The 26,425-nt window shown below is 35.8% G+C and overlaps 1 protein-coding gene across 1 annotated transcript in view; it reads left to right on the top strand.

The window, feature by feature from the left end:
- The window catches only part of FAF1 (Fas associated factor 1), a 476,212-nt gene that overhangs the window by 196,844 nt on the left and 252,943 nt on the right, over positions 1-26,425 (top strand). The window contains exon 8 of the mRNA XM_062191295.1: positions 18,270-18,356. Within this exon, the coding sequence (XP_062047279.1) occupies positions 18,270-18,356 (87 nt within the window). The remainder of the gene's footprint in view (positions 1-18,269; positions 18,357-26,425) is intronic.

Genomic DNA, 26,425 nt, shown 5'->3' with positions numbered 1-26,425 from the left:
GACTTTCTTTTGATAATTAATGTAATATCTTAAATTTGGGGCATTTGTATAAAGATTTGCCTGTGTAAAAGAAACATAGACTCCTATGTTTACTAGATATTCATGATGTTCGAATTATCTGCTAAGCACCATGCTAGCAGCTTATAGCACATAGATGATTTGTATGTGGGCTTTGTATCTGTGGAAATGAACATAAAGCATATTCAGGATAATTTAATAGAAGTTTGTATGGGGACTAAAGTGAGTGAGATTAACTTTCATCATAGGGTTGAGGAAGGCTTTCTTAGGAGGCAATATTTTAGCTGTACATCAAAAAATGAGTAAGGAGTGGAGGGAGTGGCATAGCAGGTTAAACTGCTGCTTGAGATGCCTACATTCCATAGTAGAGTCAAGCATGAATTCTGCCTCCCGTTCCTGTCCAGCTTCCTGCTAATGCACTAGGGAGTCAGCGGAAGACAGCTGAAGTACTTGCATCCCTGCCATCCATATTGGAAATGGACACCCAGATGGAGTTCCCTGGCACCTGTCTTTGGTCTGGCCCAAACTTAGATATTGATGGTATTTGAGAAATGAACCAACAGACTCTAGGGAGTCAGCGGAAGACAGCTGAAGTACTTGCATCCCTGCCATCCATATTGGAAATGGACACCCAGATGGAGTTCCCTGGCATCTGTCTTTGGCCTGGCCCAGCCTCAGATATTGAGGATATTTGAGAAATGAACCAACAGTCTCCTTCTCTCTGTCAATTTCTCTCTTTTTGTAACTCTTCCCTTCAAAAAATAAATAAGCTATTTTTAAAAAGTAAGAATGTTGCAAGTAATCAAGAGGGCAACACATGGGAAAATGCAAATAACTTTTTTTTAAGGAGACATTTTTCCTCCATATACCTTGAAAAAAGGTTTGTTTTCATCATATCAGGATTTACCAACATAGTCCATGATATATAGAGCATTTTCAGTGTTTGGATAATACACATAAGTGATGAAAGTCTAACGCAAACCAACATAAGCCACTCCATGTGTCCATCTCTTTCATCTGCTTTCTACTGAACCATTTTTGTTTTTAAAATTCATTTATTTAGAAGTCAAAATTACGGAGAGAAGGGGTGGGGGTATATCTTCTGTCAGCTGGTTCACTCCCACAGATGGCCACAATGGCAAGGCCTGGGCCATGCCGAAGCTAGTTACCAGGTCTCCCACATGGGAAGCAGGAACCTAAACATTGGGCCAAATTCCTATGTTATTCCCAGGCCATTAGTGAGGAGTTGAATCAGAAGTGGATTAGCTGGGACACGAATCTGTGCCCATATGGGATGCCAGCATTGCAGGTGTTCATTTTCCCTATTATGCTACAGCACTAGCCACGATTTTTTGTTCACACTCAGCAGTTCTCCTGAGAGGATACAGAGCCTACTACATAAAGCTCTGTGTTTATATTCTACCAGTATAGTAATTTTAATAAATTTTGTCTTTCCCATAGTTGTAGGAAAAATCCTATTGCCGATTTAAATGATGCAGCTTGGATCACATCTTAGTCTTCAGATAGCACTGTAGTGAATGAGAGAATAATTATTCTAAAAATTGATAATTATTATATAATAAATTATATAATACATATTTATTATCTTTATTATATAATAAATGTAACTGGATACTTGTAGAAAAATTACATTATCCTACTGTATATTTTTAAAATTAACGCTTCTTTGTATAGAATGGATTGTAGAGAAGAACAGTGAAAACACAGAGTGGCGGGGGGAGGATTGTAATACTCCAGCTGAGAAATGATGATAGTCTTGCTTTAATTATGTATTGAAAGAGGTGGACAATGAGATTAAAGAGGCAATGAAAGAAGTTTCCTTTATTTTTTTTTTTTGACTAAGATAATGGGAATGCCGTTTATTGAAACAGAGCCAACTAGGAATGAAGGTAGTTTAGTTTTGGTTATATCACATTTGTCTATTAAATGTCTGAATGTGGAGAAGTAGATACATCAGTTGAGCAAATCTTTAGGTGTCATTTTTCTCATCTGTAAAATGGAAATAATGCTATCTATTTAACGAGGTTATTGAAGGGTGTGTTAATGTAGAAAGCACCTCAAATTTAATGGTCAGTTGAATGATTGAGCGCCAGCACTGTGGCATAGAAGGTTAAGCCGCCGCCTTCAGCACTGGCATCCCATATGAGTGCTGGTTGAATTCCTTGCTTCTCTGCTTGCAGTCTAGCTCTGCTGCTAATGCGCCTGGGAAAGTAGCAGAGGAGGCCCAAGTGCCTGGGCTCTTGCACTCACATGGGAGACCCAGAGGTAGCTGCTGGTTCCTGGCTTTCGATCATCCTAGCTCTGGTGTTTGCAGCCATTTGGAAAGTGAACCATTGGATGGAACATCTCTCTTTTTCTCTCCTTCTCTCTCTCTGAATTTCTGCCTTTCAAATAAATTAACAACAACAACAACAAAAGATTGAAGTAATCAATGAATGAAATTGATGCTTGAAGGATAATAACCATAGCTTTAAAAAAATTGCAACTGAATTACTTTCCTTAGTAGTTTTGTTGCCACAATAGTAGCTACAAAACAAGGTTTACTCTGTATTGCTTGTCATATTTGGTAAGTAAAGGGATCTGGCATACATTTTTTAAAAGCAGCTATTGTTTTTGCTGAATCATATTGTCAAATTTCTACCTTCTTTGTGTTTTACTTTAAAAGTGATGAGTTATGTCAAGTATGTAGGTTAGAGCAAAAAGGTTCTCTATGGTCGCCTAGTGAATGAACTTGCCCTTCAATATGTGCTTGACATTGATACTAATGAACTTCTTCCTTGATATATGCTTAATGTCGCCAGACCCATGAATTAATAAAAATGGCATTGTGGTTTCAGTAAAGTACAGTTGCCTAGTTACCTCATTCCTATATACTTCCCTATGAAGCTAATACTATTTGGACTTATTAAGGATCGTGGAAATTCATAATGCAGTTGTTAGGTTTTGTATTGTGAGGGTAGTATAAAGGGGGAAGGAAGGCAGGTGAGGGATTTGTGGTTAAAGCTGGCTGGAGCAGGCAAAGGGCCTGTAGTCAAGTGTGTTTTGAATGGACAGACACTATATCAAACAGTATTAAATTATCCTCAAACTACAAATTAATTCTTCTCATTTGTAGTTTATATATTTTGCCAGATTTGTTTCACAATTTACAAAGTAAACTGAATAGTGAGAACAAAAAGATTATCCCATATATTTAGATTGATGTTGAAAAGTCTAATAACAACTTTACCATTATGATATTATTTTGTTAAATGTCTCAAGAAGTACTTGAATAACATTTTCATGTATAGACAGTTCCAGAACTCGGAAATCTAAAAAACAGGACATGGCAAGTCTTGCTGTGAGTTGTATGGGTTTTTCTGTGATAACTATTTAGAAATGGAATGGCTGGGTTGAAGGGACATATTCTTGTCTCTCTTTTAAAATATATTTCCAAATTGCCCCTCAAAAGATTTTCCTACTTTTCAACCACCTGCAATAGATGAGAAACATGCTAGAATATGCATGAGTATGTTCTTCCCAATGGCAGATTCTTGTCGATATTTTTAGCTTTTGCTGAATTAAAGGGGCAGAATGGAATTTTTTGTTTTAGTTTGAATTTATTTAATAAAATTTCATGTTTTTTCTTTCTATATTGGTTTATCTTGATGATATAGCTTCTGAACCAAGTTAGTATTCATTAAATTAGTGATAAATGTGCATATAATAATGTGTAGACTATAACAACACAAACGCAACTGAGTCACGTTGCTGATTTTTCTGTAGACCAAATATATGTCATAGCATGCCTTTTATTGCCCTTTTCATGTTTATCACAATGGGAGTAAAAAGTTGAGAGGTAGCCTAACACTGTAGTTCAGAGTCTGTACTCTGGTGCCAGGCAGACTGGAGCATAATATTACTTTTAGTGCTTACTGTTACGTGACTTTGGATAAATTGTATATCCTCTCTGTGCCTTAGATACCTCTTCTGTAAAATAGTATCTGTGTAATTCGTATAATACTGCCTGCTCACAGTAAGTGCTATTTGAATTTCTGCTAAATAAATTAGTTGAATTAATATATTTCTTACATATTGAGTGCATATAATTCATTAACCCCCTAAGATATCAGCATTTTAATAAAACCTTATTGTGCAAAGATACACTGTACCTCAAGAATTAATGTCTACAAATCACATCTTTCCTTTTCCTTTATAATGTCTTTCAAGATGATTATTAAATTGAAAATAATATATTTTAATAGTTTTTTTTTTTCTAAAAAGGAATTACTTTCTCTTTCAAATGTTTATATGGTTCAAATGTTTATAAAGTGTGTTTAGAGTAATGGGTGGCAATATAGTAAGGTAGGGAAAAACCCACAGAGTTTTGAAGTCAGAAAGAAAATCCTACTCTACTATTTAATAAAACAATCTCTGTACTCACAGGATTGATATGAACATGAAATGTAACATATGCCTAATGTATAGATTACCTCAGCGCTCAATATGGTAGCTGTAGCTATTATAATTGCCTTTTCTCTATGCCTTACTATTACCATTGTTATTTTTATCATTTTAGTGGTCTCTTTGTATCATAAATATTTGTTTCTGGCTGTGATCCTTAGAGGGTTGTGAGTTTTTTTCTTTAAGGCAAGAATTTGTGTCTTTATCCATTTTTGTTTCTTTAATGCAGAGGCTAAAAATGGGTAAATCTATCCTATTTTGTTTGCTACCAGTTTGGACCCTAGCATGCTTTAAATTTCAGCTGGCTGCCAACATTGAAAAGTTAAGGAGCTTTTCCATTTATAGCAGAACAGGATTCTTGACTTCTTTTCTCAAAGAATCAGAAAATTCTGGTGATGCTGAAGCCTAGAGTTTTTAAAAAATTATTTATTTGAGAGGCTGCCCACGTGGCTCACTTGGTTAATCCTCTGCCTGTGGCGCCGGTATCCATATGGTCCCGGTTGTTCCTCTTCCTGTCCAGCTCTCTGCTGTGGCCCGGGAGGGTAGAGGAGGATGGCCCAGGTGCTTGGGCCCCTGCACCCACATGGGAGACCAGGAGGAAGCACCTGACTCCTGGATTCAGATCGGCATGGCTCTGGCCATAGCGGCCATTTAGGGGGTGAACCAAAGGAAGGAATACCTTTCTCTCTGTCTCACTCACTGTCTAACTCTATCTCCCAAATAAATAATTAAAAAAAATTTTTATTTGAAAGGCAGAGTTACAGAGAGGGAGTGGAAGAGGCAAAGGGAGAGAATAAGAGAGAGAGAGAGAGAGAGATAGGTATCCATCTGAAGGTTCACTCCCCAGGTGTTCTCCAATGGCCAAAGGCAAGAGCCAGGAGCTTCATCTGGGTCTCTCATGTGAGTGTAGGGACCTCAGTACTTGGGCCATCCACCATTGCTTTTCCATGTGCATTAGCAAGGAGCTGCATGGGAAACGGAGCAGCTGGGACTGAACCTGCAACCATATGGGATGCCGGCACAGCAGGTGGCTGCCTTACCTACTCTGCCACAGCGTCAGCCCCTGAATCCCAGGTTTTTCATACCACCAGTCAGCTGCTGTGGCATAACATCTGCCTTCTTAGTTAGGGCATGCTCTCCAACTTGCCATAGTCTAACACTCCAAAGTACTTCCACAAAACTAAGGCTGGGTGCCCTTTTCCCCATCACATTTCATTCATTTGTCTTAATGTCTCTGGCTGCTGTAGACCCTGCATGTCAGAGAGGTTGGAACATAGGAAGTGGTCAATAAATGCTGAGTAGATAAATGAATCAATCTTAAACATACACGAGTGTAGAACACTTAAAGGTTCACTTAAAATGTTGAAGACGGAGGGTTGTAGTTCTCCTTTAGCAACAGCTATTCCACATCTTTACTTTTTCAATATACAACCTGAAAAATAAGTGGTGATGTTGAGGAGTGTCAGAGAATGATGCTCGGAAATAAGTGACTTTCATTGGATGTAATTGCCAGGCTGCTGTAACTTTCAAGGCTAGACATCCTTGAATTTATTTGATATTGGCATAGTGCGGTGAAACGTGACAAAAATAAAATATGATCAAATGTGTTTGCCATTTATTTTGGAGTACATGACAATATCTGTTCACTTGAGCAAAAACATACAAACAACACCCAGCGGTGTTTGAAGATAAGTTATCTTTGATCAGAATCTCTGAAATATCCCTTTGAGTTAGCTATCATTGTAGAAAACTTTATTAATTTGTACCTTACAGTAATTTGGGATTTATGATTATTTAGTTGAACTAAAACATGTCCCAAGTTATCCCAGTAATTGATAAGTGTGAGTAAGCTTTATTTTGGGAGGAAATGAGGTAGGGTAAAAGAAGGTGGGAGATGATCTATAGAAATTATCATTTTTGGAGAGGTGTTGTGGTGCATTAAGAAAGAGAAAATGCTTCAATATCCTGGAGATTTTCCGTTTGGAGTCTTCTTTTGCTATTTACTTGGAGAGTTTGGACCCCCAATTAATTCTGTAAAGAGAGAATAAAAACTGTATTTAAATAAATTTAACCTGACAGTAGCTTTGCATTTCATGCTTTCTTTGTCTGGAGCATTCTTTCTGAGTCTTAGGCCTTCTCACTTAAGTTGCAACCCATTTAACATAGAGAACAAATGGCAGGGGTCTTTTATGCCTTTCATAGCACTTACCTAACTCTAAGATTACCTTATTGATATATTCACTAATTTATTTTCTGTTTGCATCCCCCTTCACTCTCCCTCACCCTTATACACATGCATGAAAAATGAATATAAGCTCTGTGAAGCAAGGGCTTTGTTTTAGTCATTACTACAAAATAATACCTTACTCATGTTAGTCAGTCAGTACACCTTCATTAACTATCTGGACATCTGAATGAATGCTGAGGAATTGTTAGAATTCAGTGAATGTATTTGTTATATCTAGAAGGCGCCACAGACTGCCTCTGGGTCTCACATGGTTTTCAGGTACCCAAGCACTTGGCCATCACTGCTGCCTCTCAGATGCATTAGCAGGAACCTGTATTGGAAATACAGGTGGAACTTAGATTCTAGGCACTCTGATATGGGATGATGTTTACCAAGTAGCAGCTTAACCCATTGGTCCACATACTTGCCCAAAACTTAGACAAGGTTTATCAGTTTATCATTCTGTTGGGAAATTCTCCTAGCATTTTGTTGGTAGAACATTACAGGTTTTCATTAAATTTTGTAATTAAAGAATATTTGGCTATCTAATGATTACAATATACCCATTATACTCTGTTCTTTCAATTTTGGTATACTAATGCATATAGTTTTTATTCTCAGGCTATTTTAAAATTACTAAAAATAATAAAAGTATGAGTGTGAGACATTAATTTAGCTATGGTGTTTCTACATTTATTTTTCGATGACTATAAATAAGAAGGAGGTGAAACATGAAACTACCATTATGTTATGTATTGCTGTATATTTTCTACTTTCTTAAGAAATCTTACTGTGTTTTCCAGTAGGTTACTACTAGGTATGAGTGGCAATTTAAATTAATTGAAAAAATTTTTAAAGCTAAAAATTCTGTTCCTCCATCGGGCTAGCTACATTTCATGTATGCAGTAGCCACATGCATGTCAACTCCATTGTATAGCAGAGATAAACATTCTGTCATCACATAAAGTTCTTTTAGCTCTGATAAGTTATCATACTTTACCTTTACCTTTATTTTACCCTTTATTTTACCACATTGTCATTAGATTTTTTTATTTGTAATTTGAAAATAAAGTTTACTACATTCTAAAAATACTCTTGATAACTTAAAATCTTTTTCTCCCAGGTGATTGTTGATGTTATCAAGTGTATGTTTACATCAACTTGTTCTTCTTATCATTGTCTTTACATCTATTAATATACTCAATACCTGAGAATTTCACCTTTATTTAAAGCTCTAAATGCTGTGGTGAATACAGTTGAAGTAAGTCCTGAAGGTGTTATTCATGTTTAAGACAACACAGCTATGACAGTGTCTCCTTGTGCGTCTTTTGCCATATACAGTGAAAAAATGTTTATTAAATGGTGATTTTTCCTCCTCTATCTTATTAAGTAAATTATATGGTCTTTTTTTATGGCAGCCTCCATAGTTAGAGATGTAAGACAGCAATTTCTTGGTTCTATAGCATGACATAGTTCAGAGCTGAGATTAGAGAAACCCCGTAGAGTTGTTAATACTTGAGGGCATCTCCAGCTAGAAAAGTATGTGAATTTAGGCATGGGAGGAAGGAAGGATCTGCTTTAAATTTAGTGTAGGGTCACTGAATCTTAATGATAGATTAAACAAGGGAGGTAGAATAATGAATAGGGGTATGCTGTGTGTAGCACTAATACCAGAAGTCCATGGTTTGTGGCGGTTTTTAAATGTCCTTTCCCATATGGTTTTCAATAGAGCAGGTTATGGCAGGGATGAGCTAAGGAATAGCTTTGTTAATGAATAAATAGGAGTAATTTTTTTTTAAACAAGAGAGTTTAGGCAGTTTATTTAGAATGTGTGCTTATTTAATGAATCATATGGTTAAAATTTTTTTCCTGATCTTAAAATACATTAAATGGAAATGTTAAGGTATTCCTGATATTTTCTTTCTAAGATAGCTATTTCTGCAATTCAGAGCAAGTCCTGTCAGTGAAATCCTTGGTCTGGATTTTAACTGCCTTAGTTAAAAGCCAGTTGCATGGAAGTTTAGAGCATGAGCAGCATCAATCCTAAATTAGAGTTTGTTTTATAATAGTAGACTTTCTTTCTTGGTGTCAGTTTACCTGATGAGATTTGATTAAATTGTGTTTTGGAGCCAGTTACCAACTCTACCACATTTACCTAAAATTAACTAAGTATGTAATTTCAGTGCCCGTTTCTTAATAAACCTTTGCTCTTGGTCAGTGCAGGTACTTTTTAATATTTCCGCTCTGTTCTCCTGCATCCATGTCTCTCAGATAGAGGAGAGTAATGCTGAAAGCTAATCTTGGACAGTAGCAAGATAGAATAAAACAGAAAACAAAAAACAAAAAAACTAACCAAATGCACTTTTAAATATCTCTTAGGGCTGTTCTATTGTAGAGTTTACTTAATATTTCCTAAAGGAGAGGTTAAGCAGGCTGCCTCTGGTGCCTTAGTTAAGCAGAGAGAAGGGAAATGTAACTCTCCTGACTCCAGGGCCCCAATGCAAACACTGGCCTAGTTGTTCCCAAACTTTCTTCTTGATGTGGGTGACTTGAATGGTTTATTTTCACTTGATGAGCCACACCCCCAGCCCACTTTAGTATTCATGGCAGACCCCAACACTAAGTCCCTTTGTTGTCTTTGTTTTTTGCATTTTTTTGTTAACAAGAAAAGATAAAATTATGAGAGACTTGATTGTAGACTGAGGCTCTATTACTAATGGTTCCCACCACTTTTTTTCACATCTCAGAAAAAGGCAAAGGCCTGGATGGGTAACAGAAAACAGCAAAGCAAACATAAACATCACATCTGAACATCGATGTATTGCTATCAGAGTAGCAAAGGATGTAGTCTTCATCAAAATATAAAAATGGTTCTTTGCTAGAAAACATTAAGATTGTAAGTGTTTTTAAAATTGAAAGCTTAAAATTGAATTTTGATTTTAAAATTGAAGTTTGCTCTAGAATTAATGGTTGTTAATCAAAAAAATTTAGAAGTAAGAGAAATCAAGAATTTAAAAAATGATATTTAATCAAGTAGCTTTTTCTCATGCATATGCATGCTGTGTTTTAACTGATGCAAAATCAGGTTCTTTGAAAAAAAGATTAGATTAGTGGCATTGCCCCACATAGTCTTTATTAGAGCTTCCACTTTTTATAGAGGTTGCAAATAAAACACTGTTTTTGGTAAGAGTTTCATTTCTCCAAAACGGAAAGAATAGAAGAGGAATTAGGAATAGCGCCCAGTTGTTAATAGAGGGTAAACTGAAATAACAAGATGGGAATAATTGACTTACTGTCAGTGGGCTAAATAGAAGGACCAGACCAGGTACGAGAATGTCTCCATATTCTTGGGTTCCAGCCCAAACCCTTAAGTTATTAGGAGGTGAAGGAGACTTAGAAGACATTGGCCCAAAGTTTATAAAAGAAAGAGCCTTTGCTAACGCTCACATGATCATGATTGTTTATTTTAATATGCTCTTCTTTTTTGTTGATTTATTTCCCTAGGAAATTTTTACCTTGCTCTTTCTTTCCCAGCTAAGTGGGACACCAGGAAATATCCTCTTCACTGTGAAGCTTATTCAGTTGTTGAAACAGTAACAAGTTGCTGTTTGCTCTGGCAGTTGTCCTTCCTCTGCAGCACTTAAGTGTAGGAAGTTGACAGCCTTTAACTGCTCTTCATTGAATGTTGCAGCACCACAGTGGTGAAGAGGCCTCCTTGCTTTCATGACAGAAGGAAGCTTCACCCACAGTCGACCACTCACTTGTAATCACTTAATGAAGACTTTTTAAAATAGTAGTAAATGGTCTCATAGAAAATTCTTGCACATTACGATTATAAAAGTACCAGGTGGAAAATGATTTTAAAAATAATTTATTACAGTCTTCCCTTTTACAGAAGAATAAATTCAGGCGAATAAAAGATATGTCATTATAATAAAAAAAGTCTAGACTTAGAATTTCATAGAACTACATTAAATTTTGATCTTATTGTTTACTTAGTTGAGCATCCTTGAACAAATTATTTTTAATCTTATCTTTGACTCTTAGTTTTCCTTTTTTGTAAAAGGGTATGATGAAGATATGTTAAAATCTAGTAGCTATTTCATAGAAGATGCTCCATGCATGTTCACTTCCCGTTTACTTTTTCTTTCCAGACATCACTGAGATAATTAGTGTTTTTTAATTGAATGACTGCCATTTTATTCATTGCATGAAGTAAAATACATTTATTTTCTTGGTGTTATTAAGCCATTAAATGTTGAAAAACTTTCTTTCTCTGCTTCCACAAAGTGCAGAGAATAGAAATATTGTCCTAGAGGCCATTATTTGACTGACTGATGAGCTTGACGTTTTTCCTGTGGAGCTTGTTTCAGCTAGCCTATCAGTGGTAAAAAGAAACGAAAAAAAAAAAAACCTGTTCAGTCTTTCATTTAGCTCAAACATATGCTTGAGGAAATTTTGTCAACTCAGTCAACATGCACAGATATTTCTTCCTAGTTTATTTAGTATATTAAATAGATCTTTTATTGTGAATTTGTGATTTTACTGCAATTTCTAAATATATGTTACAGCCAGAAAGCAATCACACTTAAGCTTGATGCAAGAAAAATGAGTATTAGTACTGATTTTCAATTAGCAGAAACTAGGATTAAGCTAAGGGCGCTATGAAGTCTGTAGTGAAGAGGTAGCATCTTCTCTGAAACAAAATTATGGCACGTCTAGAAGTTCTGTAACAAACCATTGTTCATCATATTCATTCTCAGAAAGAAATTGTAAACAACAGGTGTTTAGCCTTTCTGTTAAGATGCCTGCATTCCATATCAAAAATAGCTGGATTCAGTTCCCAGCTCTTGCTCCTAACTCCAGCTTCCTGCCAGATTGGAGACAGCAGTAATAGCTCAAATTATGCATTCTTGCCGCCTGCTTGGGACACCTGGATTGCATTTGGGCTCCTGGCTCCAGCCTAGGCCGGTTCTGCCCTGGCTGATGTAGTCATTTGGGGAGTGTGCCAGCAGACGGGAGCATGTGCTTGTGTGCTGTCTTACTCTGTTTCTGTCTCTCTGCCTCACACATAAACAAAAATTAAAAAGAATAGTCCATTGTTAGAGAGTTCAGAGAATTTTAGAATCAGTAAACTAGATAAGCATGACTTTTGGGAAGAGCCTATCTATAATCTGCAATACTTCTGAAACTTGATATTGTTAAGAGTTATTTAGAAAGCCTGTCAAAAACAAACAAAAAAACACAGATTGCTGGGCCACCAGAATATCCAATCTACTAGGTCTGCAGTGGGGCTCAGGAATTTGTATTTTCTAATAGTTGCCAGATAAGGCTGGTCCACCCATTGCACTTTGAAAACCAATATTGTAGAAAAGTAAACGATCCATTTCTTGAAATCCAGACTCAGCCTTTAAATAAAGTTACAGATTCACTTTAATAAATTCATGTTATTCGTTCTGTCTTTGCTGTTGTTTTCACTCACACCAAACTGTGAGTATAGGAAATTGTAATTTTACCATGTTTCTAATGGTACATCTAATCTTTGGTAGTTTTTCAAGATGGTCAAAATCTGTTTCCAGTCATGCATTCAAGTTACTTTCCATATTTGATTAACTTTATTATCATCATCCTGCTAATCTTAAATGCCAATTGTCGAATTTCCTCTTAGGCGAATAAGAGGTGAAATAAATTTTACACGAAGCAAAACTATGTTATAGTTGTTAAAATGAAAAGTTCAGTTAGAGCCAAAAGATGTTTTAAAAATGCAGAATATAGTCAGTTTAAAGCCTCATTAAATGCAGTTTCAGCTTTATAGTTTTCCTGAAATAGCATCGTCATTGTTTTCTGGAAAATGATGTTTAAAAAAAGAAATGTCTTGAGTTACTGTTTTTAGGAGAAGAGAATTGCTCAGTCTTTTAAATAGTTAATGAGAAGAAGTAATAGTTAAACACTTGGAGCATTGATTTCTGATTTGAATTCTCCAACACAGACCAGCCCTGGGGGAAGGAAAAAAAAGCTTGCTAATTAACATTTGATTACTGATGCCACCTTCCCTTTCCCCTTGCACCATCCGGTTTCAAGCATTTTTTTTTTTTTTTTATTCAGGAAGGATTTTTAAGAGGGTTTAAATTGCATCTTAATAAAACAAATCCATGTGCAACTGTGATGTGTATACAGTATTCTAGAGAAAGGAAAAGAAATCCTTAGTCCTTAGTCCTTAGACTTGAAGTATATATTCAAAACCCACTCTGAATTAAATGATTGGTTTCTTAACTTTACTTCTTTCCAAGCACCAATGATTGCTAGGAAACTGGAATTAAGCTTGCTGTGGATGCCTTATTTTTATGTAACACATGCACACAGATACTTATTTGTTCAGTGCAGTTATTATTTAGCAAACTCTTAAGCAGAATATATTTTGACAGCATGCAGCACTGGGAACTCAAAAGTTCAGTGTATTTAAAATTTGGGTAAATTCAACTTCTAACATGACCAGAGGACTTTTTCTTCTAGGAATGATAAGAGAATGAGTTGGATGTATGTAGTTTATCAGGGTACTTTTTGTAAGGACTGTAATGTGCCATACATAGTATCTTAATGCAGAAAATCTAGACACCAGACTACTGATAGCTATTCTAAGCCCATGGAAATTACAAATTTTACTTTTATGTTTTTTGCTATATTAAAAATTGGACATATAAAGAATGATGGGCCAAATCAAAATGCTTTAAAATGTTGAAGTAAATCAATAAAGCTTTAAAACTTTATTACTTATCTTGTAGTATTCTGCCAAAACCATAACTTCATTGTTAACATTTGGTTGATAGGATAGTTATTTGGGAAAATCAGTGTGACAGACTTTATTTTTAAATGAGATCTCTTTGGGGCAGGGAGATATTTATTAGCATTTTTAAAAAGTGTAATAAGAGGCTGATTTTCCTTCATTCACAAAAAAATTCTTAAAATACTATTTTTCACCTTAAAATATTTGCAGTTTTCCATTGTATATATTTATTAATGCTACTGTTCTTTCATTTTCTTGCTTTAGTTTTTAATTTTCCTTCATTGTTTCCTATCTCATATAGATTTGCTTTTTTTCCTGCACTTAGGATTAACTCCAATATTTTCATTAAAACCGTAGGATTTTAGAGCCTTGAAAATCCAAAGTTATCATAGTTTATTCTTTTTCTAAAATTGGGCAAATTAAGTTTCAGAAATGCTCTACCAGTTTGCTCAAAGTAATAGTTCTGCAAAGTTAGGATTAAAAATCTAGTGTTTTCTCATTAGGAGACATGTCAGACTTTGTGATTTTATTTTAACCAGGGTCTATTTTCACTTGGTTAGTATCTGAATGACATTTGAAATTCCTTGAAATGTCTTTTCATAGTTTGACTGGCATGTGGCTCACAAAGAATGATTTTTATTATAGCTGATGATATTATCTAGCAAGTTTTATATATTTAAGTTATTCTGATGAAATTTAATTTAAAAAACTGAAAATTTACAGGGGATGAGTATCTAGTGAATATACTTATGATTTTATATTAATATATGCAGATCATAATAAAAAGGTCTTTTACAGTGCTGTGTTTAGCATTAAAATTTTTCCATTGGAGAAATAAGATGCTTGAAGTAGAAATTATTGCTTAGCTTTTTACACTAATTATAATTGAAATGGATTTTTGTTGACAATGAAAATCTAGATAATAAGGAAACATCAGTACCGTAATAAATCTGTATTATTTCAAGGTAATCTGATTTGTATTTTTTTCCTCATTCACAGACAATTATTTTACCTGAAACAGCAAGGATGAACTTAAATTATCCCTTTTAAAAAAAATCTAGAAATCACATTTTGGAAAATCTATTATTAATCTAGAACTCTTGATCCAACTGCAGTCTAGTTTAGAATGTAATTTTAATGTTCAGCTGGTAATCAATGCATTTATTAAATTCCTTCACAACTAATTGAACCATTTGCATGGTTTAACAGCCTGAAGTCACACAGATTTAGAGCTTAAAGCAAAACAAGTGTCGAAAAGATTATGAAGGTTCAGCATGATCTTGAGCCAGTGCTGATCAAAGAAAATGTGTAAGACAAAGAGGCCCTTAGGAAATGTTACCCTATGAAGTGCCACTTGTCCCTAACTGGAATTTAACACAGTCTCCAGTGTTGAAACTCCATCAGAGACAGCAAAATAATAATGGCATCTGAATGTGCCAGCCACAGCAACCCAGCCTGCATATGTATTCTTTCTGACTCTCTCAAGCACTCTCAGATCTCCAGTTACTCTCCTCTTCCCTCTCTCTCTGACTCTCTTCCCTCCTTTCTGTATCTGTGTCTCTCTCTCCCTCTCTCTCAGGGCTCCATCTGTCTCCCTCTGTTAATTTGCTTTTCCTTTCCTTCTCCTTCCACTGCCCTTTCTCTTTCTCTTCCCTTCTCCCTATCTTTTTCTCTCTATCCCTTTTCATTTTCCCTCTGAGAGGATTGTGTGTCTTTCATCTGATTTGTGATGACTTTAAATTCATCTACATCATTTTATACACAGCTGTGTTTTATCATTCAGGTTTCCTAGAATACTAATTTCTTAGAGTCATTTTTACTCTTGCTTTGTGTACATTTTGGATTTTTTGTTTCCCTGTAGGATTGTGATCTGAAATTTTAATTAAATATAATCATCAGTAAAGATAATGGAATTTTTATATCTCTTGTTATAAAAGCACCTCTCATTTGGTGTTTTTGCTATTGTAGCACTTGTGCTACTTTCATGTAATAGTGAAACATACCTTTGGTTACAGCATTGATTAGCATGGAATTACTTTTGAAAAACCAATCTGTCTTCACTTGAATTGCTGTTTAGTAATTGTGGTTTAAAAGAAGTTTCTTTTGCCTTAATCTTGGAATACTTTGAATTTAGCCTTTGCATTGGAACAATCAAACATTAGCCTAATATGCTTTGCATGGTACCTTCTCAGCCAAGTTCTGTCTGTATTAACCAGTTTATTCGATGACAAATTGCTTAACAGATGTCATTCAGGGGAGAACAATGAAGCCAAATACTTGTGCATTGGCTAACAGTACTCTAACTTTGATCACTTTTGTTTAACACATCAGTGTGGCATTGTGCTTTATACCAACATAACACTATAGCCAGAACATGCTTTTCAGGGTTAGAATTGCAAAGGAATGTTATTCAGTTCAGTGCAGTTACCGTTTATTAGATGAAAGAAGAAAATACTGTTTATTTCATAATGCTGTGGTGTTGTATTTTGGAATTCAGGTAAAATTTAAAGAATATCACTCCAAAGTTATCTGTATATTTTCTCCAATATTGGGGGCAGCTTTGCCATCTTTCCAATAAATAAAAATATTTGTCCTGCCTTTTTTCCAGAAGTAGCCAATGAAGTTTGGTATATCTAGACAGCATAATCCAAAAAGAAAGAATTCTAGAAAGGATGTTTTTATCTGAACTTTAAAGACTACTCTTACTTCAAGCTCTGTCCTTTTCTCTCTTATTAATATAATGGTTTAGGTTTATAGAGCACCATTCTTCTTAAGAGCACTAATGTTTAAACATAATAGTCACAGCTAGTGAAAATGATTAGACATTAGCCCAATTTTATTTGGTTAGTTAAATTGTCGGATTGATAATGATTAATGAAAATTTATAAACTTCATGTGATGAGTATAAACAAAATACTGCATAGTAGGTTGTCCGTTGCTAAGAACCTCTGAAGAAAAGCTATTTGTTTGAATTGAGTGGAGATCTAACTGTGCCCCAAGCTCCTTAGATCTCATTTACTAAGTCTTTTTTCACAGGTGTATACTGGAGATAAAAAGTAGATTAAGTTCTGTGTTTTGTTTTCTCTAGTGAACATATATCTCTATTTCAGTGGAAGGATAACTTAGATGTGTTTTTGTATAATAAAGAGTAATGTGATAACAAAATGCTGTAATTGAATGCACAATACTTTAGGTTCTGGATTTTAAAACATGAATGAATACTGCCTATTGAAGTATGAAAAACCATACTAAAGTCTTATGGGCAACATTTCAACACTCATTTCATTTATTAGAGTAGGGTAATAATACCCTAACTAACCTAAAAGCTAGTTAAGATGGTTGGTCTCTCCATTACAATTACAATTTGTTGACTTATTTTACTTGTAAATAAAGCATAAAATATAACTTCTGTATGTATGTAGGAAAAAAAGAGCTGAAGACATGATACAAAATTACTGCATAACATAGAGTTAAACCTTCTTCTTCTTCTTTTTTTTTTTTTTTTTTTTTTTGACAGGCAGAGTGGACAGTCAGAGAGACAGAGAGAAAGGTATTCCTTCTGCTGTTGGTTCACCCTCCAATGGCCACCACGGCCAGCGCGCTGCAGCCAGTGCACCGCGCTGATCTGAAGCCAGGAGCCAGGTGCTTCTCCTGGTCTCCCATGCGGGTGCAGGGCCCAAGCACTTGGGCCATCCTCCACTGCACTCCCGGGCCATAGTAGAGGGCTGGCCTGGAAGAGGGGCAACCGGGACAGAATCCGGCGCCCCTACCGGGACTAGAACCCGGTGTGCCAGCGCCGCAGGCGGAGGATTAGCCTATTGAGCCACGGTGCCGGCGAGTTAAACCTTCTAATATCTTACTCTGTTTAAGTTGCTTACCTCCTCTCATTTTATTTATTATTTATTTTTATTTATTTTATTTACTTGAAAGACCAAGAGAGAGATAGATATCCTATACACTTGTTCATCCCTCAAATGCTCACAATCTGGGCCAGGCTGAAATCAGGAGCCAGGAGCTCAGTCCCTGCCTCCCCAGGCACTTGGATATGGAAATCCCAAGAGGTGTCTAAACCATGCCAAATGCCCACCCCTACTTCTTGTCCTTTTAAAGTAAAAGGAATAAAGTTGCTGTTAGGAAAAAACAATCTTTAATAGCATTTACTGTATTCTTTTCAGAAATAATTTCAAAAGTATATTAGTGATGGCTCTAATGTTAGTAAAATACATGTGTTCCATTGAAATAGTTCTTAAATTGAGGTGATTTCAAAAAAATAATCTGTGCTGCTTTACTAGTTAGTCTTTATATCATTGCAGCTTACACCAAAAAACGGAGGCAGCTTCAGGTCTCCACCTCCATCCCCTCCCAGAGAAAAATTACTACTCCTCTTTTACACACAAAAGCCTGAAATATATGTTTTTGTTTGAATCATTATGTAGTTAAAATATGAAATATAAAAATTTGCACCTGTAGTTTGTCCTAAGCATACTTTGTACCTCAAGTATCTTGATTGGAAATGAACTTGAAGTCAGCCAAGAGTTGGGGGTGGAGGTTGGGCATCGGGATATGTCTTGAACTATTATTTCATCTAGTCTTCATTGAAAATCTGTTTTTTAAATTGGGTGTGTGTTTTGTTTTTTACAATATTTTTGATATGTGTTTTTCTGGTTTAAAATTATTATTTTGAATTAGAAGAAAGCAGGACATATATTTAAATTAATATGAAACTATCATTAAGTCATGTAGAAAGACTATCTTAATTGTGCTCCTTTTTTATAGGTAAAGAGAAATGTATATGACCTTACAAGTATCCCTGTTCGACATCAGTTATGGGAGGGCTGGCCAGCTTCAGCCACAGATGACTCAGTAAGTAACAGTCAAGTTCTTAGTTTTATATCCAGCTCTCTTTTTAGCCACTTGCAGTCTAAGTGACTTTGATAAGTCAAGAGAATCAAGGTTTTTGAGTATTCCATTGAAAGAATTTTATAAACCAAACTGACGTAAGAGGAGTTGTAATAATTTGAGTTTGCTTGCAGACTAGAAGGCCAAAAACATCAATGTGTGTTGATACTGTTACAGAGTCAATTCCGGAAATTGATGTAATTTGATTTGTATTAAACTTTTCCTTATTGGGAAGAATTAGGCAGATAGCACTAATGACATTTTCAAAATAAAAATTTCCCCCCAAAATTACAGATCTTTCAAAATCAACCTAAGCAGAGTGTTTCATATTAAAGCTCTTTTTCCTGGATCTGGCATTGTGTCCAGGATCTCATATCAGAGTGCTGATTAGAGTCCTGGCTGCTCTGCTTCCCATTCAGCTCCCTGGTAATGTGCCTGGGAAAGCAACAAAAATGGCCCCAAGAGCTTGTGTCCCTTGCCACCTATGTGGGAGACCCAGATGGAGTTCCAAGCCCCTGGATTTAGCCTGGTCCAGCCCTAACTATTGTGGCCTTTTGGGAATCAAACAAGCAGATGAAAGATTCAACCAACCTCTCTCTCTGTCTCTCTCTCTCTCTCTCTCCCTCCCTCTCTCTCTATCTCTCCCACACACACACCCACACACCAAACACAAACACTCTGCCTTTCAATTAATTAAATAAATTAATAAATCTTCTTTTGGAAAAATAAATGAAACTCTTTCCCAAGTAGACTGGTGCTTTAAAAAATAATTAGGGGCAGGCATTTTTGTGCAGTGTTTAAGATGTCTGTATCTCATATGGATTGCCTAGGTTTGAGTCTCATGTTCACATCTGATCCAGCTTCCTATTTATGCGCACCCTAGGAGGCAGTGTGAGATGGCTCAAGTGCTTGGATTGAGTTCTGGCTCCTGGAGTTGGCCTGGTCCAGTCCGTGTTGTTGTGGGACATTTAGGGGTTGAGCCAGCAGATGGAAGATCTCTTTGTCTCTTTGGCCCCCGTCTGTCTCTGTCTCTTTGCCTTTCAAATGGAATGAAAGTAGAAATTTTAAAGTAAATGAACAATTAAATTTTACAGATAATGTCACTAACACTTAAACATTCCCTTAAATTTCACTTCCGTAAAAAGTAGAAGATTTAGTCTGTCATTTATATCTATTTTATGTATATTATAATGACTTTTCTATTATAAATTTGAAAACTTTCTTATCTTTACCCTGTTTCTAGTCATTGTTTTCCAAGACAATAGGTTTTTTTTTTTTTAAGACAGTAGATTTTTGGGCCGGCACCGCGGCTCAATAGGCTAATCCTCCGCCTGTGGCGCTAGCACACTGGGTTCTAGTCCAGGTCGGGGCGCCAGATTCTATCCTGGTTGCCCCTCTTCCAGGCCAGCCCTCTGCTGTGGCCCGGGAGTGCAGTGGAGGATGGCCCAAGTGCTTGGGCCCTGCACCCACATGGGAGACCAGGAGAAGCACCTGGCTCCTGGCTTCAGATCAGCGCGGTGCACTGGCTGCAGCGCGCTGGCCATGGTGGCCATTGGAGGGTGAACCAACAGCAGAAGGAATACCTTTCTCTCTGTCTCTCTCTCTGACTGTCCACTCTGCCTGTCAAAAAAAAAAAAAGGACAGATTTTTATCATCCAAGTAGGGCTAATGAAATTACTTTTGGTCACTTTCCCCCATATACTTGTTTGTTCTAATCCGATAACCATTTTTTTTAAAGGAAATAGAAGACTACTTCAAGAATTTTGAAATTAATTTTATTTTTGAAATCAATAAGTAAAAAGAAATTGGGACTTTATAAGTATTTTTAATGATAATTAAGTAATGATATGGCTGACATTGAATTACTTTTTTTTTTTTATCAGTACCATGTTTGTGTCTAGGTTATAACTACTACTCTTCCAAGACCACCACCATATACACTTTTTTTTCCCCCAGATTTTTTTTTATTTATTTGAAAGAGTTACAGGAGAGGTAGAGACAGAGAGAGAAAGAGAAGTCTCCCATCTCAGATTCACTCCCCAAATGGCCGCAACTGCCAGAGCTAATCCAATGTGAAGCCAGGAGCCAAGAGCATCTTCTGAGTCTCTCTTGTGGGTGCAGAGGCCAAGCACTTGGGCTATCTTCCACTGCTTTCCCAGGCACATATTTAGGGAGCTGGATCAGATGTGGAGCAGCTGGGTCTCCACCAGCACCCATACAGGATGCTCGCGCCTGTGGGTTGGGTCTTTAACCTTCTGTGCCACAGCACTGGCCCCTCTTTATAAAAAATAATTCTTTGTGGAGGAAAAGAAATTTTGAGACATTTGTGTATGTAAATACTACATGAGTTTAATTAAACTGTGCCTTTGGAAAATGCTTTGTATATTACAAAACTCTAAAAATAATCAGAAAATAGCAAACTTAAAATAAAAAACTTAGGGAGCAGGTGTTGTGATGCAGAAGTTTAAGCTGTCATTTGGGTTTCCTGCATCCCATTTTGAAATGTCTGATTTAAAGTCCCAATTACACTATGCTTCCTATCCAGCTTCTTCCTGGTGTGCCTCATAGGTAGCAGATGGTGACACAAGTACCATTTATGTGGGAGACCAGGATAGAGTTCCTGGTTCCTGCATTCAGCCTAGCATAAACCCTGACTTTTGCTGGCATTTGGGGAGTGAACCAGTGGATTGCAGATCTCATTCTTTTTCTCCTGTTTTCACTCTGTCTGTTCTACCCTGTCACTCTACCTTTCAAAGAAGTACAAGTTTAAAAAAAAAACCTTTCCAGAAAAAAGTTGATTAGGTATAAGGCATTTGCATTTATTTCTGAACAGCTTATTTTAGCATTGATATTCTAGTATATTATGGGAATATTGACCTGAGAAACTTGATATAAAATAAATTTATTTTCATAAAAATAAAATAACAGTGTTCACAAAGGGTAGCCTACTGTTTATATCTAAGGGGACATGATGAAAGCAATAGTGTTCTTAGCACTGTCTAAATACCTGTTACAAGAAATAGTAACATTAATTGAATAATTAATTAAGACATGCACACATCAGTCTGAGTTTCAGTTTCCTCACTGATTTGTAGCATTCTTAGAAAATTAGTTTATAGTACCTGGCTCATAGTAGGTGATCAACAAGTGAGAATCATTATTGTAACTGATATTAATTTAACTCCAGAAAAGGATCATAGGCAAGAATTGAGAGACTTTAATGAATGAAATGGTGTCTTATATTTGCTTCATAATAATCTGTGGGGTCTGTGAAGATAGAGGTAATTCAGATTAGCCATCTGTTAATCTTGCTGAATTTCAGTGATGAAAATATTTGGTTTATTTGACTTTTTTCTCAATTTTTGTGTTTATTTGAAAATTTCCAAATAGAAAGTATAAAGCAAAAATAGTTGTCTGATTTAAGAGCCAGGGATATATGGAAATAGAAAAAATCTAGGAATGTGGCGCTTCTCAGGGTTGGGAAAGTCAATTGTTCCTGGACTACACACTTTGGAAACAGGCATATCAACTGCAATTCTAAGAGTAATAGGCACATTCAATGAAATATGATCAATTCTGTAACATAGTGCTTTATACAGTTTAGGTATTTATTGAATTTGTAGTTCAGTCTTTTTGTGAGACTCATTTTTATGTTTATTTTTATAACATTTTATTTTTTGCCAAATATTTATACTACACTATCATTACTATAGGAAAATATAAAGGCACCTAACATACGCTATATTCTGGACTCTAATGCTACCTGATGCTGTGTCTAATCACAGCAAGCCAAGAGGGAATCCCCATTAAAAGGCTTGATTCTTGTTGCCTCATTATTTATATTTGCACCTTGTCCCAGAACCTGTGAAATGGTGCCTGCCCAGGCTTCCCCAGAGCAAATGTTGCCACATTGGCAGGATGTTGCCTGAGCTGTGAGATTTGGTACAACAAAGATGTTTAGGACCAAGCTGCTTTTAACTGGTACCACAGCAAATTCAATATCTGAGGTGCTAGAATTGAGGCAAAAATGGCTTATAAAAGTAGTCTTCTAAGGAAATCTTAGCCAAATAAATGTCATAAAACCTGTATCACGAGGACTATAAACATTCCTAAAGCAGGTACTTTTAATCTGTATTGTTGCAAACAGTGATGTTTTTATACTTACTGAAATCACTCATGTGGAGGCATCTGCTACAAAACATTATAGTCCTCACAGCTTTGGGCATGAACTGGGTACAGCTGAGAAATGTCAGCTGTGTAAACAGCCTGAAATGTGTTACCAACAAAAATATAATTAATTTCTTTCCAAGATAGTGTGCCATAACTTAATACTTTGAATGGTTTAACTTTCAGGGGAAGCACCTGAACATTTGCTTCCCAGTGCCAGAGTAGGAAATTGGTTACCAAATGTCATTAAAAGTGAAGTTAGTTGCACTTTTCCTGCCTACTTACAGAATTTATGTGGCTTTCAATATACAGTAACTTTAGATACCATTGGCTTCCATGAATTTATGGATAAATCATAGATCAAGAAAGTAATGGATTTGGAATGATGGAAATGTCCTAAAATGAGATTGTTGTAAAGATTGCACATATCTCCATTTACTAAAAACCATTGAATTGCATTATTTATTGGGGGTTGACATGGGGAGAGAGAAAGAAAAGATCCTCCTGTCCACTGGTTCACTCCCCAATTGCCCACATGGATCCTGGGACAGGCTGGCTGGAAGCTAGGAGCTGGGAACTCAATTCAGGTCTCCCGTGTGGTTGATGGAAACTCAACTTCTTGAGCCATCATCGGTTTGCCTCTTAATAGTCAGTAAGGTTTCTAACTTATTATTAGTTTGGATAGCCAGTAAGATTTCTAACCAATATGCTCCAGTGTGGAACTCTGGTTTCTCAACCAGTGTCTTAACTGTTAGGCCAAATGCTTGCCCGTTGAAGTTATTGAAGAGTTAATGAAGAAGCAGATTAAAACACTTTTTCTTTATGTGTTCATACTGCCTGATAAATACTTTTGCAGAAACACAGGAGATGTTTTCTTCAGTATTCTTCTCATTAACCTTTGATTTAGCAAACAAGACAAAGAAACAAACTTCTAATAATTAGATTTTTATAAAATCTTGAGTCTCTTACAAATCTGATAGACTTTAGTCTTTAACATTTTCAAGCTACTCAGTGAAGTCAGCAAGCATTTAAAACATTGTTACTCATATCCCTTCAGATTTGAAATATTTCTTTGTTTGCAGTTTTACTCTAATAGGTTATGGGATACTGTAAGAATTGTCAATAATTTTTTCAGCTCCTTTTGTACTCTTTCATCAGGAAAATAGGTATCTAAAGCTTCACCAGTAGGGGAATATTTTCATGCTGTGACAGTTCAGTTGTGAGAACAAGGAGTTACAAGTAGGTGAAATCTCATTTTACACTTCAACAAAGGAGGCACTTGGTTTCCAGAGAATAGAAACAATATTAACACTGTGAATTATTTCTAGACACCTTATTATAATGTAGACAATTTGAATATATGTAGTTTTTTTTTTTTAATTACAGCGTTTAATCATGCTTATACAAAGGAAAAAAACTTCTGTTTTAATACTTTTTTTTTTCCCCTTTGGAGATTACTGGTATTCAGCCACTCTTCTGTCAGTAGCTAGGGAATGTTAAATTTGAGAAATTTCAATTTTAGAATCAGAGGTCTTCTGGCATGTGTTATGAATCCGATAGCTACTTACTAAATATTTTTACATGGAGAGTATGAGATTACAGTAGGCAAAACCATTACACAAAGATAACACAAAACAAAAAACATGTACATTTCTTCCTTTTGCCCTCCTTTTTTAGATAATAAAGAATCTGTGCATAAGGGAATGTCACTTTAATCTTTCTGTTGGGGACCATTTTCTTTGATTTCTCTTTGATGCCTTGTGTTTAGCAAGTGCCTAGTTGTCGACATATTCCTGACTTTGCTCCTACTCCCACCTTAGAGGAGCTGTTGTCCAAATACAGACTCTTGGAGTTACCACATACTTTTCTTACTAACTAAGGAAATTATAAGCCTGCACTATGGTCATTCTGTCCATTGCTGCCTATTGCTAAAGTGCAGTGTGAATCAGATTTAGCCTTGCTTACTTATCTTCAGTGGCAACTCAGTATCTGCTGATAAATGGCTAGATTTTTATGCTTATTAGAACACCCCCAAAACTAGTTGCAGAAGATGCTATAGAAAACCATCGCTTTCCTCCACACCCCCAAAAAAACCCTAGCCAGTCGTTGACACCAGAGTGGTGGAAGAAAGGAAATGTTAACTGCAAAGCACAGAGTATGGAGCCCAGCAGCTATCCCTTAATTCCCAGGCTCCCAAGAAAGCAGGGAAGATTCTTACAGATTGAATTCGGGGTTGAGAAGTACGTGTTTAGTGCATGGTTGGTCCCTGGTTGGTCAACAGTGCTCATGGTCTTCCTTTTGTTGGATGGTGATGTTTTTTAGAGAATTTTGAGGATAACACAGTGAACGTTAGCCAGTGTGTGGGCTATATGCAAGGGTAGCTACTTTTTACTCTGGGCCTGGACTTCCTGGATGAAAAATCCCTCAGAACAAGACCAGACATCAAGATGTTATCTCTAGGGGAGATAAATGATCTCATGAGTCCAATGATTAGAACCTTGTAGGGTTGGCTGCACAGCTCCCTTAATTTGATGAGTTAATTTTTAATAAGTGGTTGATTTGTAATCATAAAACCAGGGTAAGGAAACTTGAAGCTAAGGGGAGAGGCTGGAAGACTAGGATCTGATCGTCTCTAGCCTCTGAATTCAAGGCACTACATAGATTGATGCTTGTGTTCAAAATCCTCCATGCTTTTATCTGAAACTTCCTTTCCAGGTTTATTTTCCCATATAGCATAGAGTAAATATTTGAAATATATGTATATATTTGTTGAATGAATGATTGAATATTATACCATATATGTCTCAGTTTAGCTTAATACTCATCTTGTTCTTCAAATTTACTTGTTGTCTTTCACTGTCATTTAGTAGTACTCTTCTTACCATTTACAATACTTAACAACAATATTCTTATTTTAAGATCTTTAAGAAATCCTGCCTGTTTCTCTCTTCCCATGCTACCTTGTTCAACCCTCCTAGAAATTATAGTCCTGTTCTTATATTTAAATTCTTTTTACTTTTTCTTAATTTTTTTTCCCTTTCTCTTTTCATTTTTTTACTTATTTTATTATTTATTTCTGTCTTTTCCTTCCTTCTACCTGGCTCTATCACTTAGTATCTGAGTCATCACAAATAATTAAACTCCCTGGGCATAAGTCTCTGTAACTACAGAACAGAGGTCATTGGTAGTTGTTCAAAACTATATTTGCAGCAATATTGATACACATAGACATTTCTTCTCTTTCTTTCTTTCTTTTTTTTGTTTTTTAAATTTTAGCCCCTGCATATAAGGAAGAACATCTGATAATTTGTCTTTCTGGGTTCTGCTTATTTGGTTAAGAATATTATACTACTATAGTTTTAATGATCTGTGATTACTTTACAGTTTATTGTGTATGAGTGAAATGATCATTTTTCCATTCAGTTATTGTTTCTAGCTGTTGTCTACAGTCTCATTAATCTATGTTCTTTTTGCATTTTACTTGTTAGACTTCTTATTTAGTGAAGTATTAAGCCTTTTTACTGTAATTTTAAAATATGTTATCACAAACACCAAAAAAAAAAAAAAAAAAAAAAACAAGAGAAGAAAAGAGGATGGGGGAAGGGTGGGAGGAAGGGAATATCATCATATTGTTAGTATTATATCTACAGATTGAATCTGTTAAAGCTAATTAAAAATGAAAATGAAAAAAGGAAATACTCATGCAAACACCTTATTAAAGTTTATTCATTTCTCTACTTCATATGTTGTTGAAACATGCATCATAATATATTTTCTGTTAATTTTTTTTTAAAGAGTTGGTAATTGTAAGGATGGTTAGTCTTAGGTTTCTTTTGAACATTGAACTGTCTAATATGGTTAACCTT

The sequence above is a fragment of the Lepus europaeus genome, chromosome 5 (assembly GCF_033115175.1).
Source record: "Lepus europaeus isolate LE1 chromosome 5, mLepTim1.pri, whole genome shotgun sequence".
Taxonomy (NCBI): Eukaryota; Metazoa; Chordata; class Mammalia; order Lagomorpha; family Leporidae; genus Lepus; species Lepus europaeus.
This window is presented reverse-complemented; position numbering and strand designations above follow the sequence as displayed.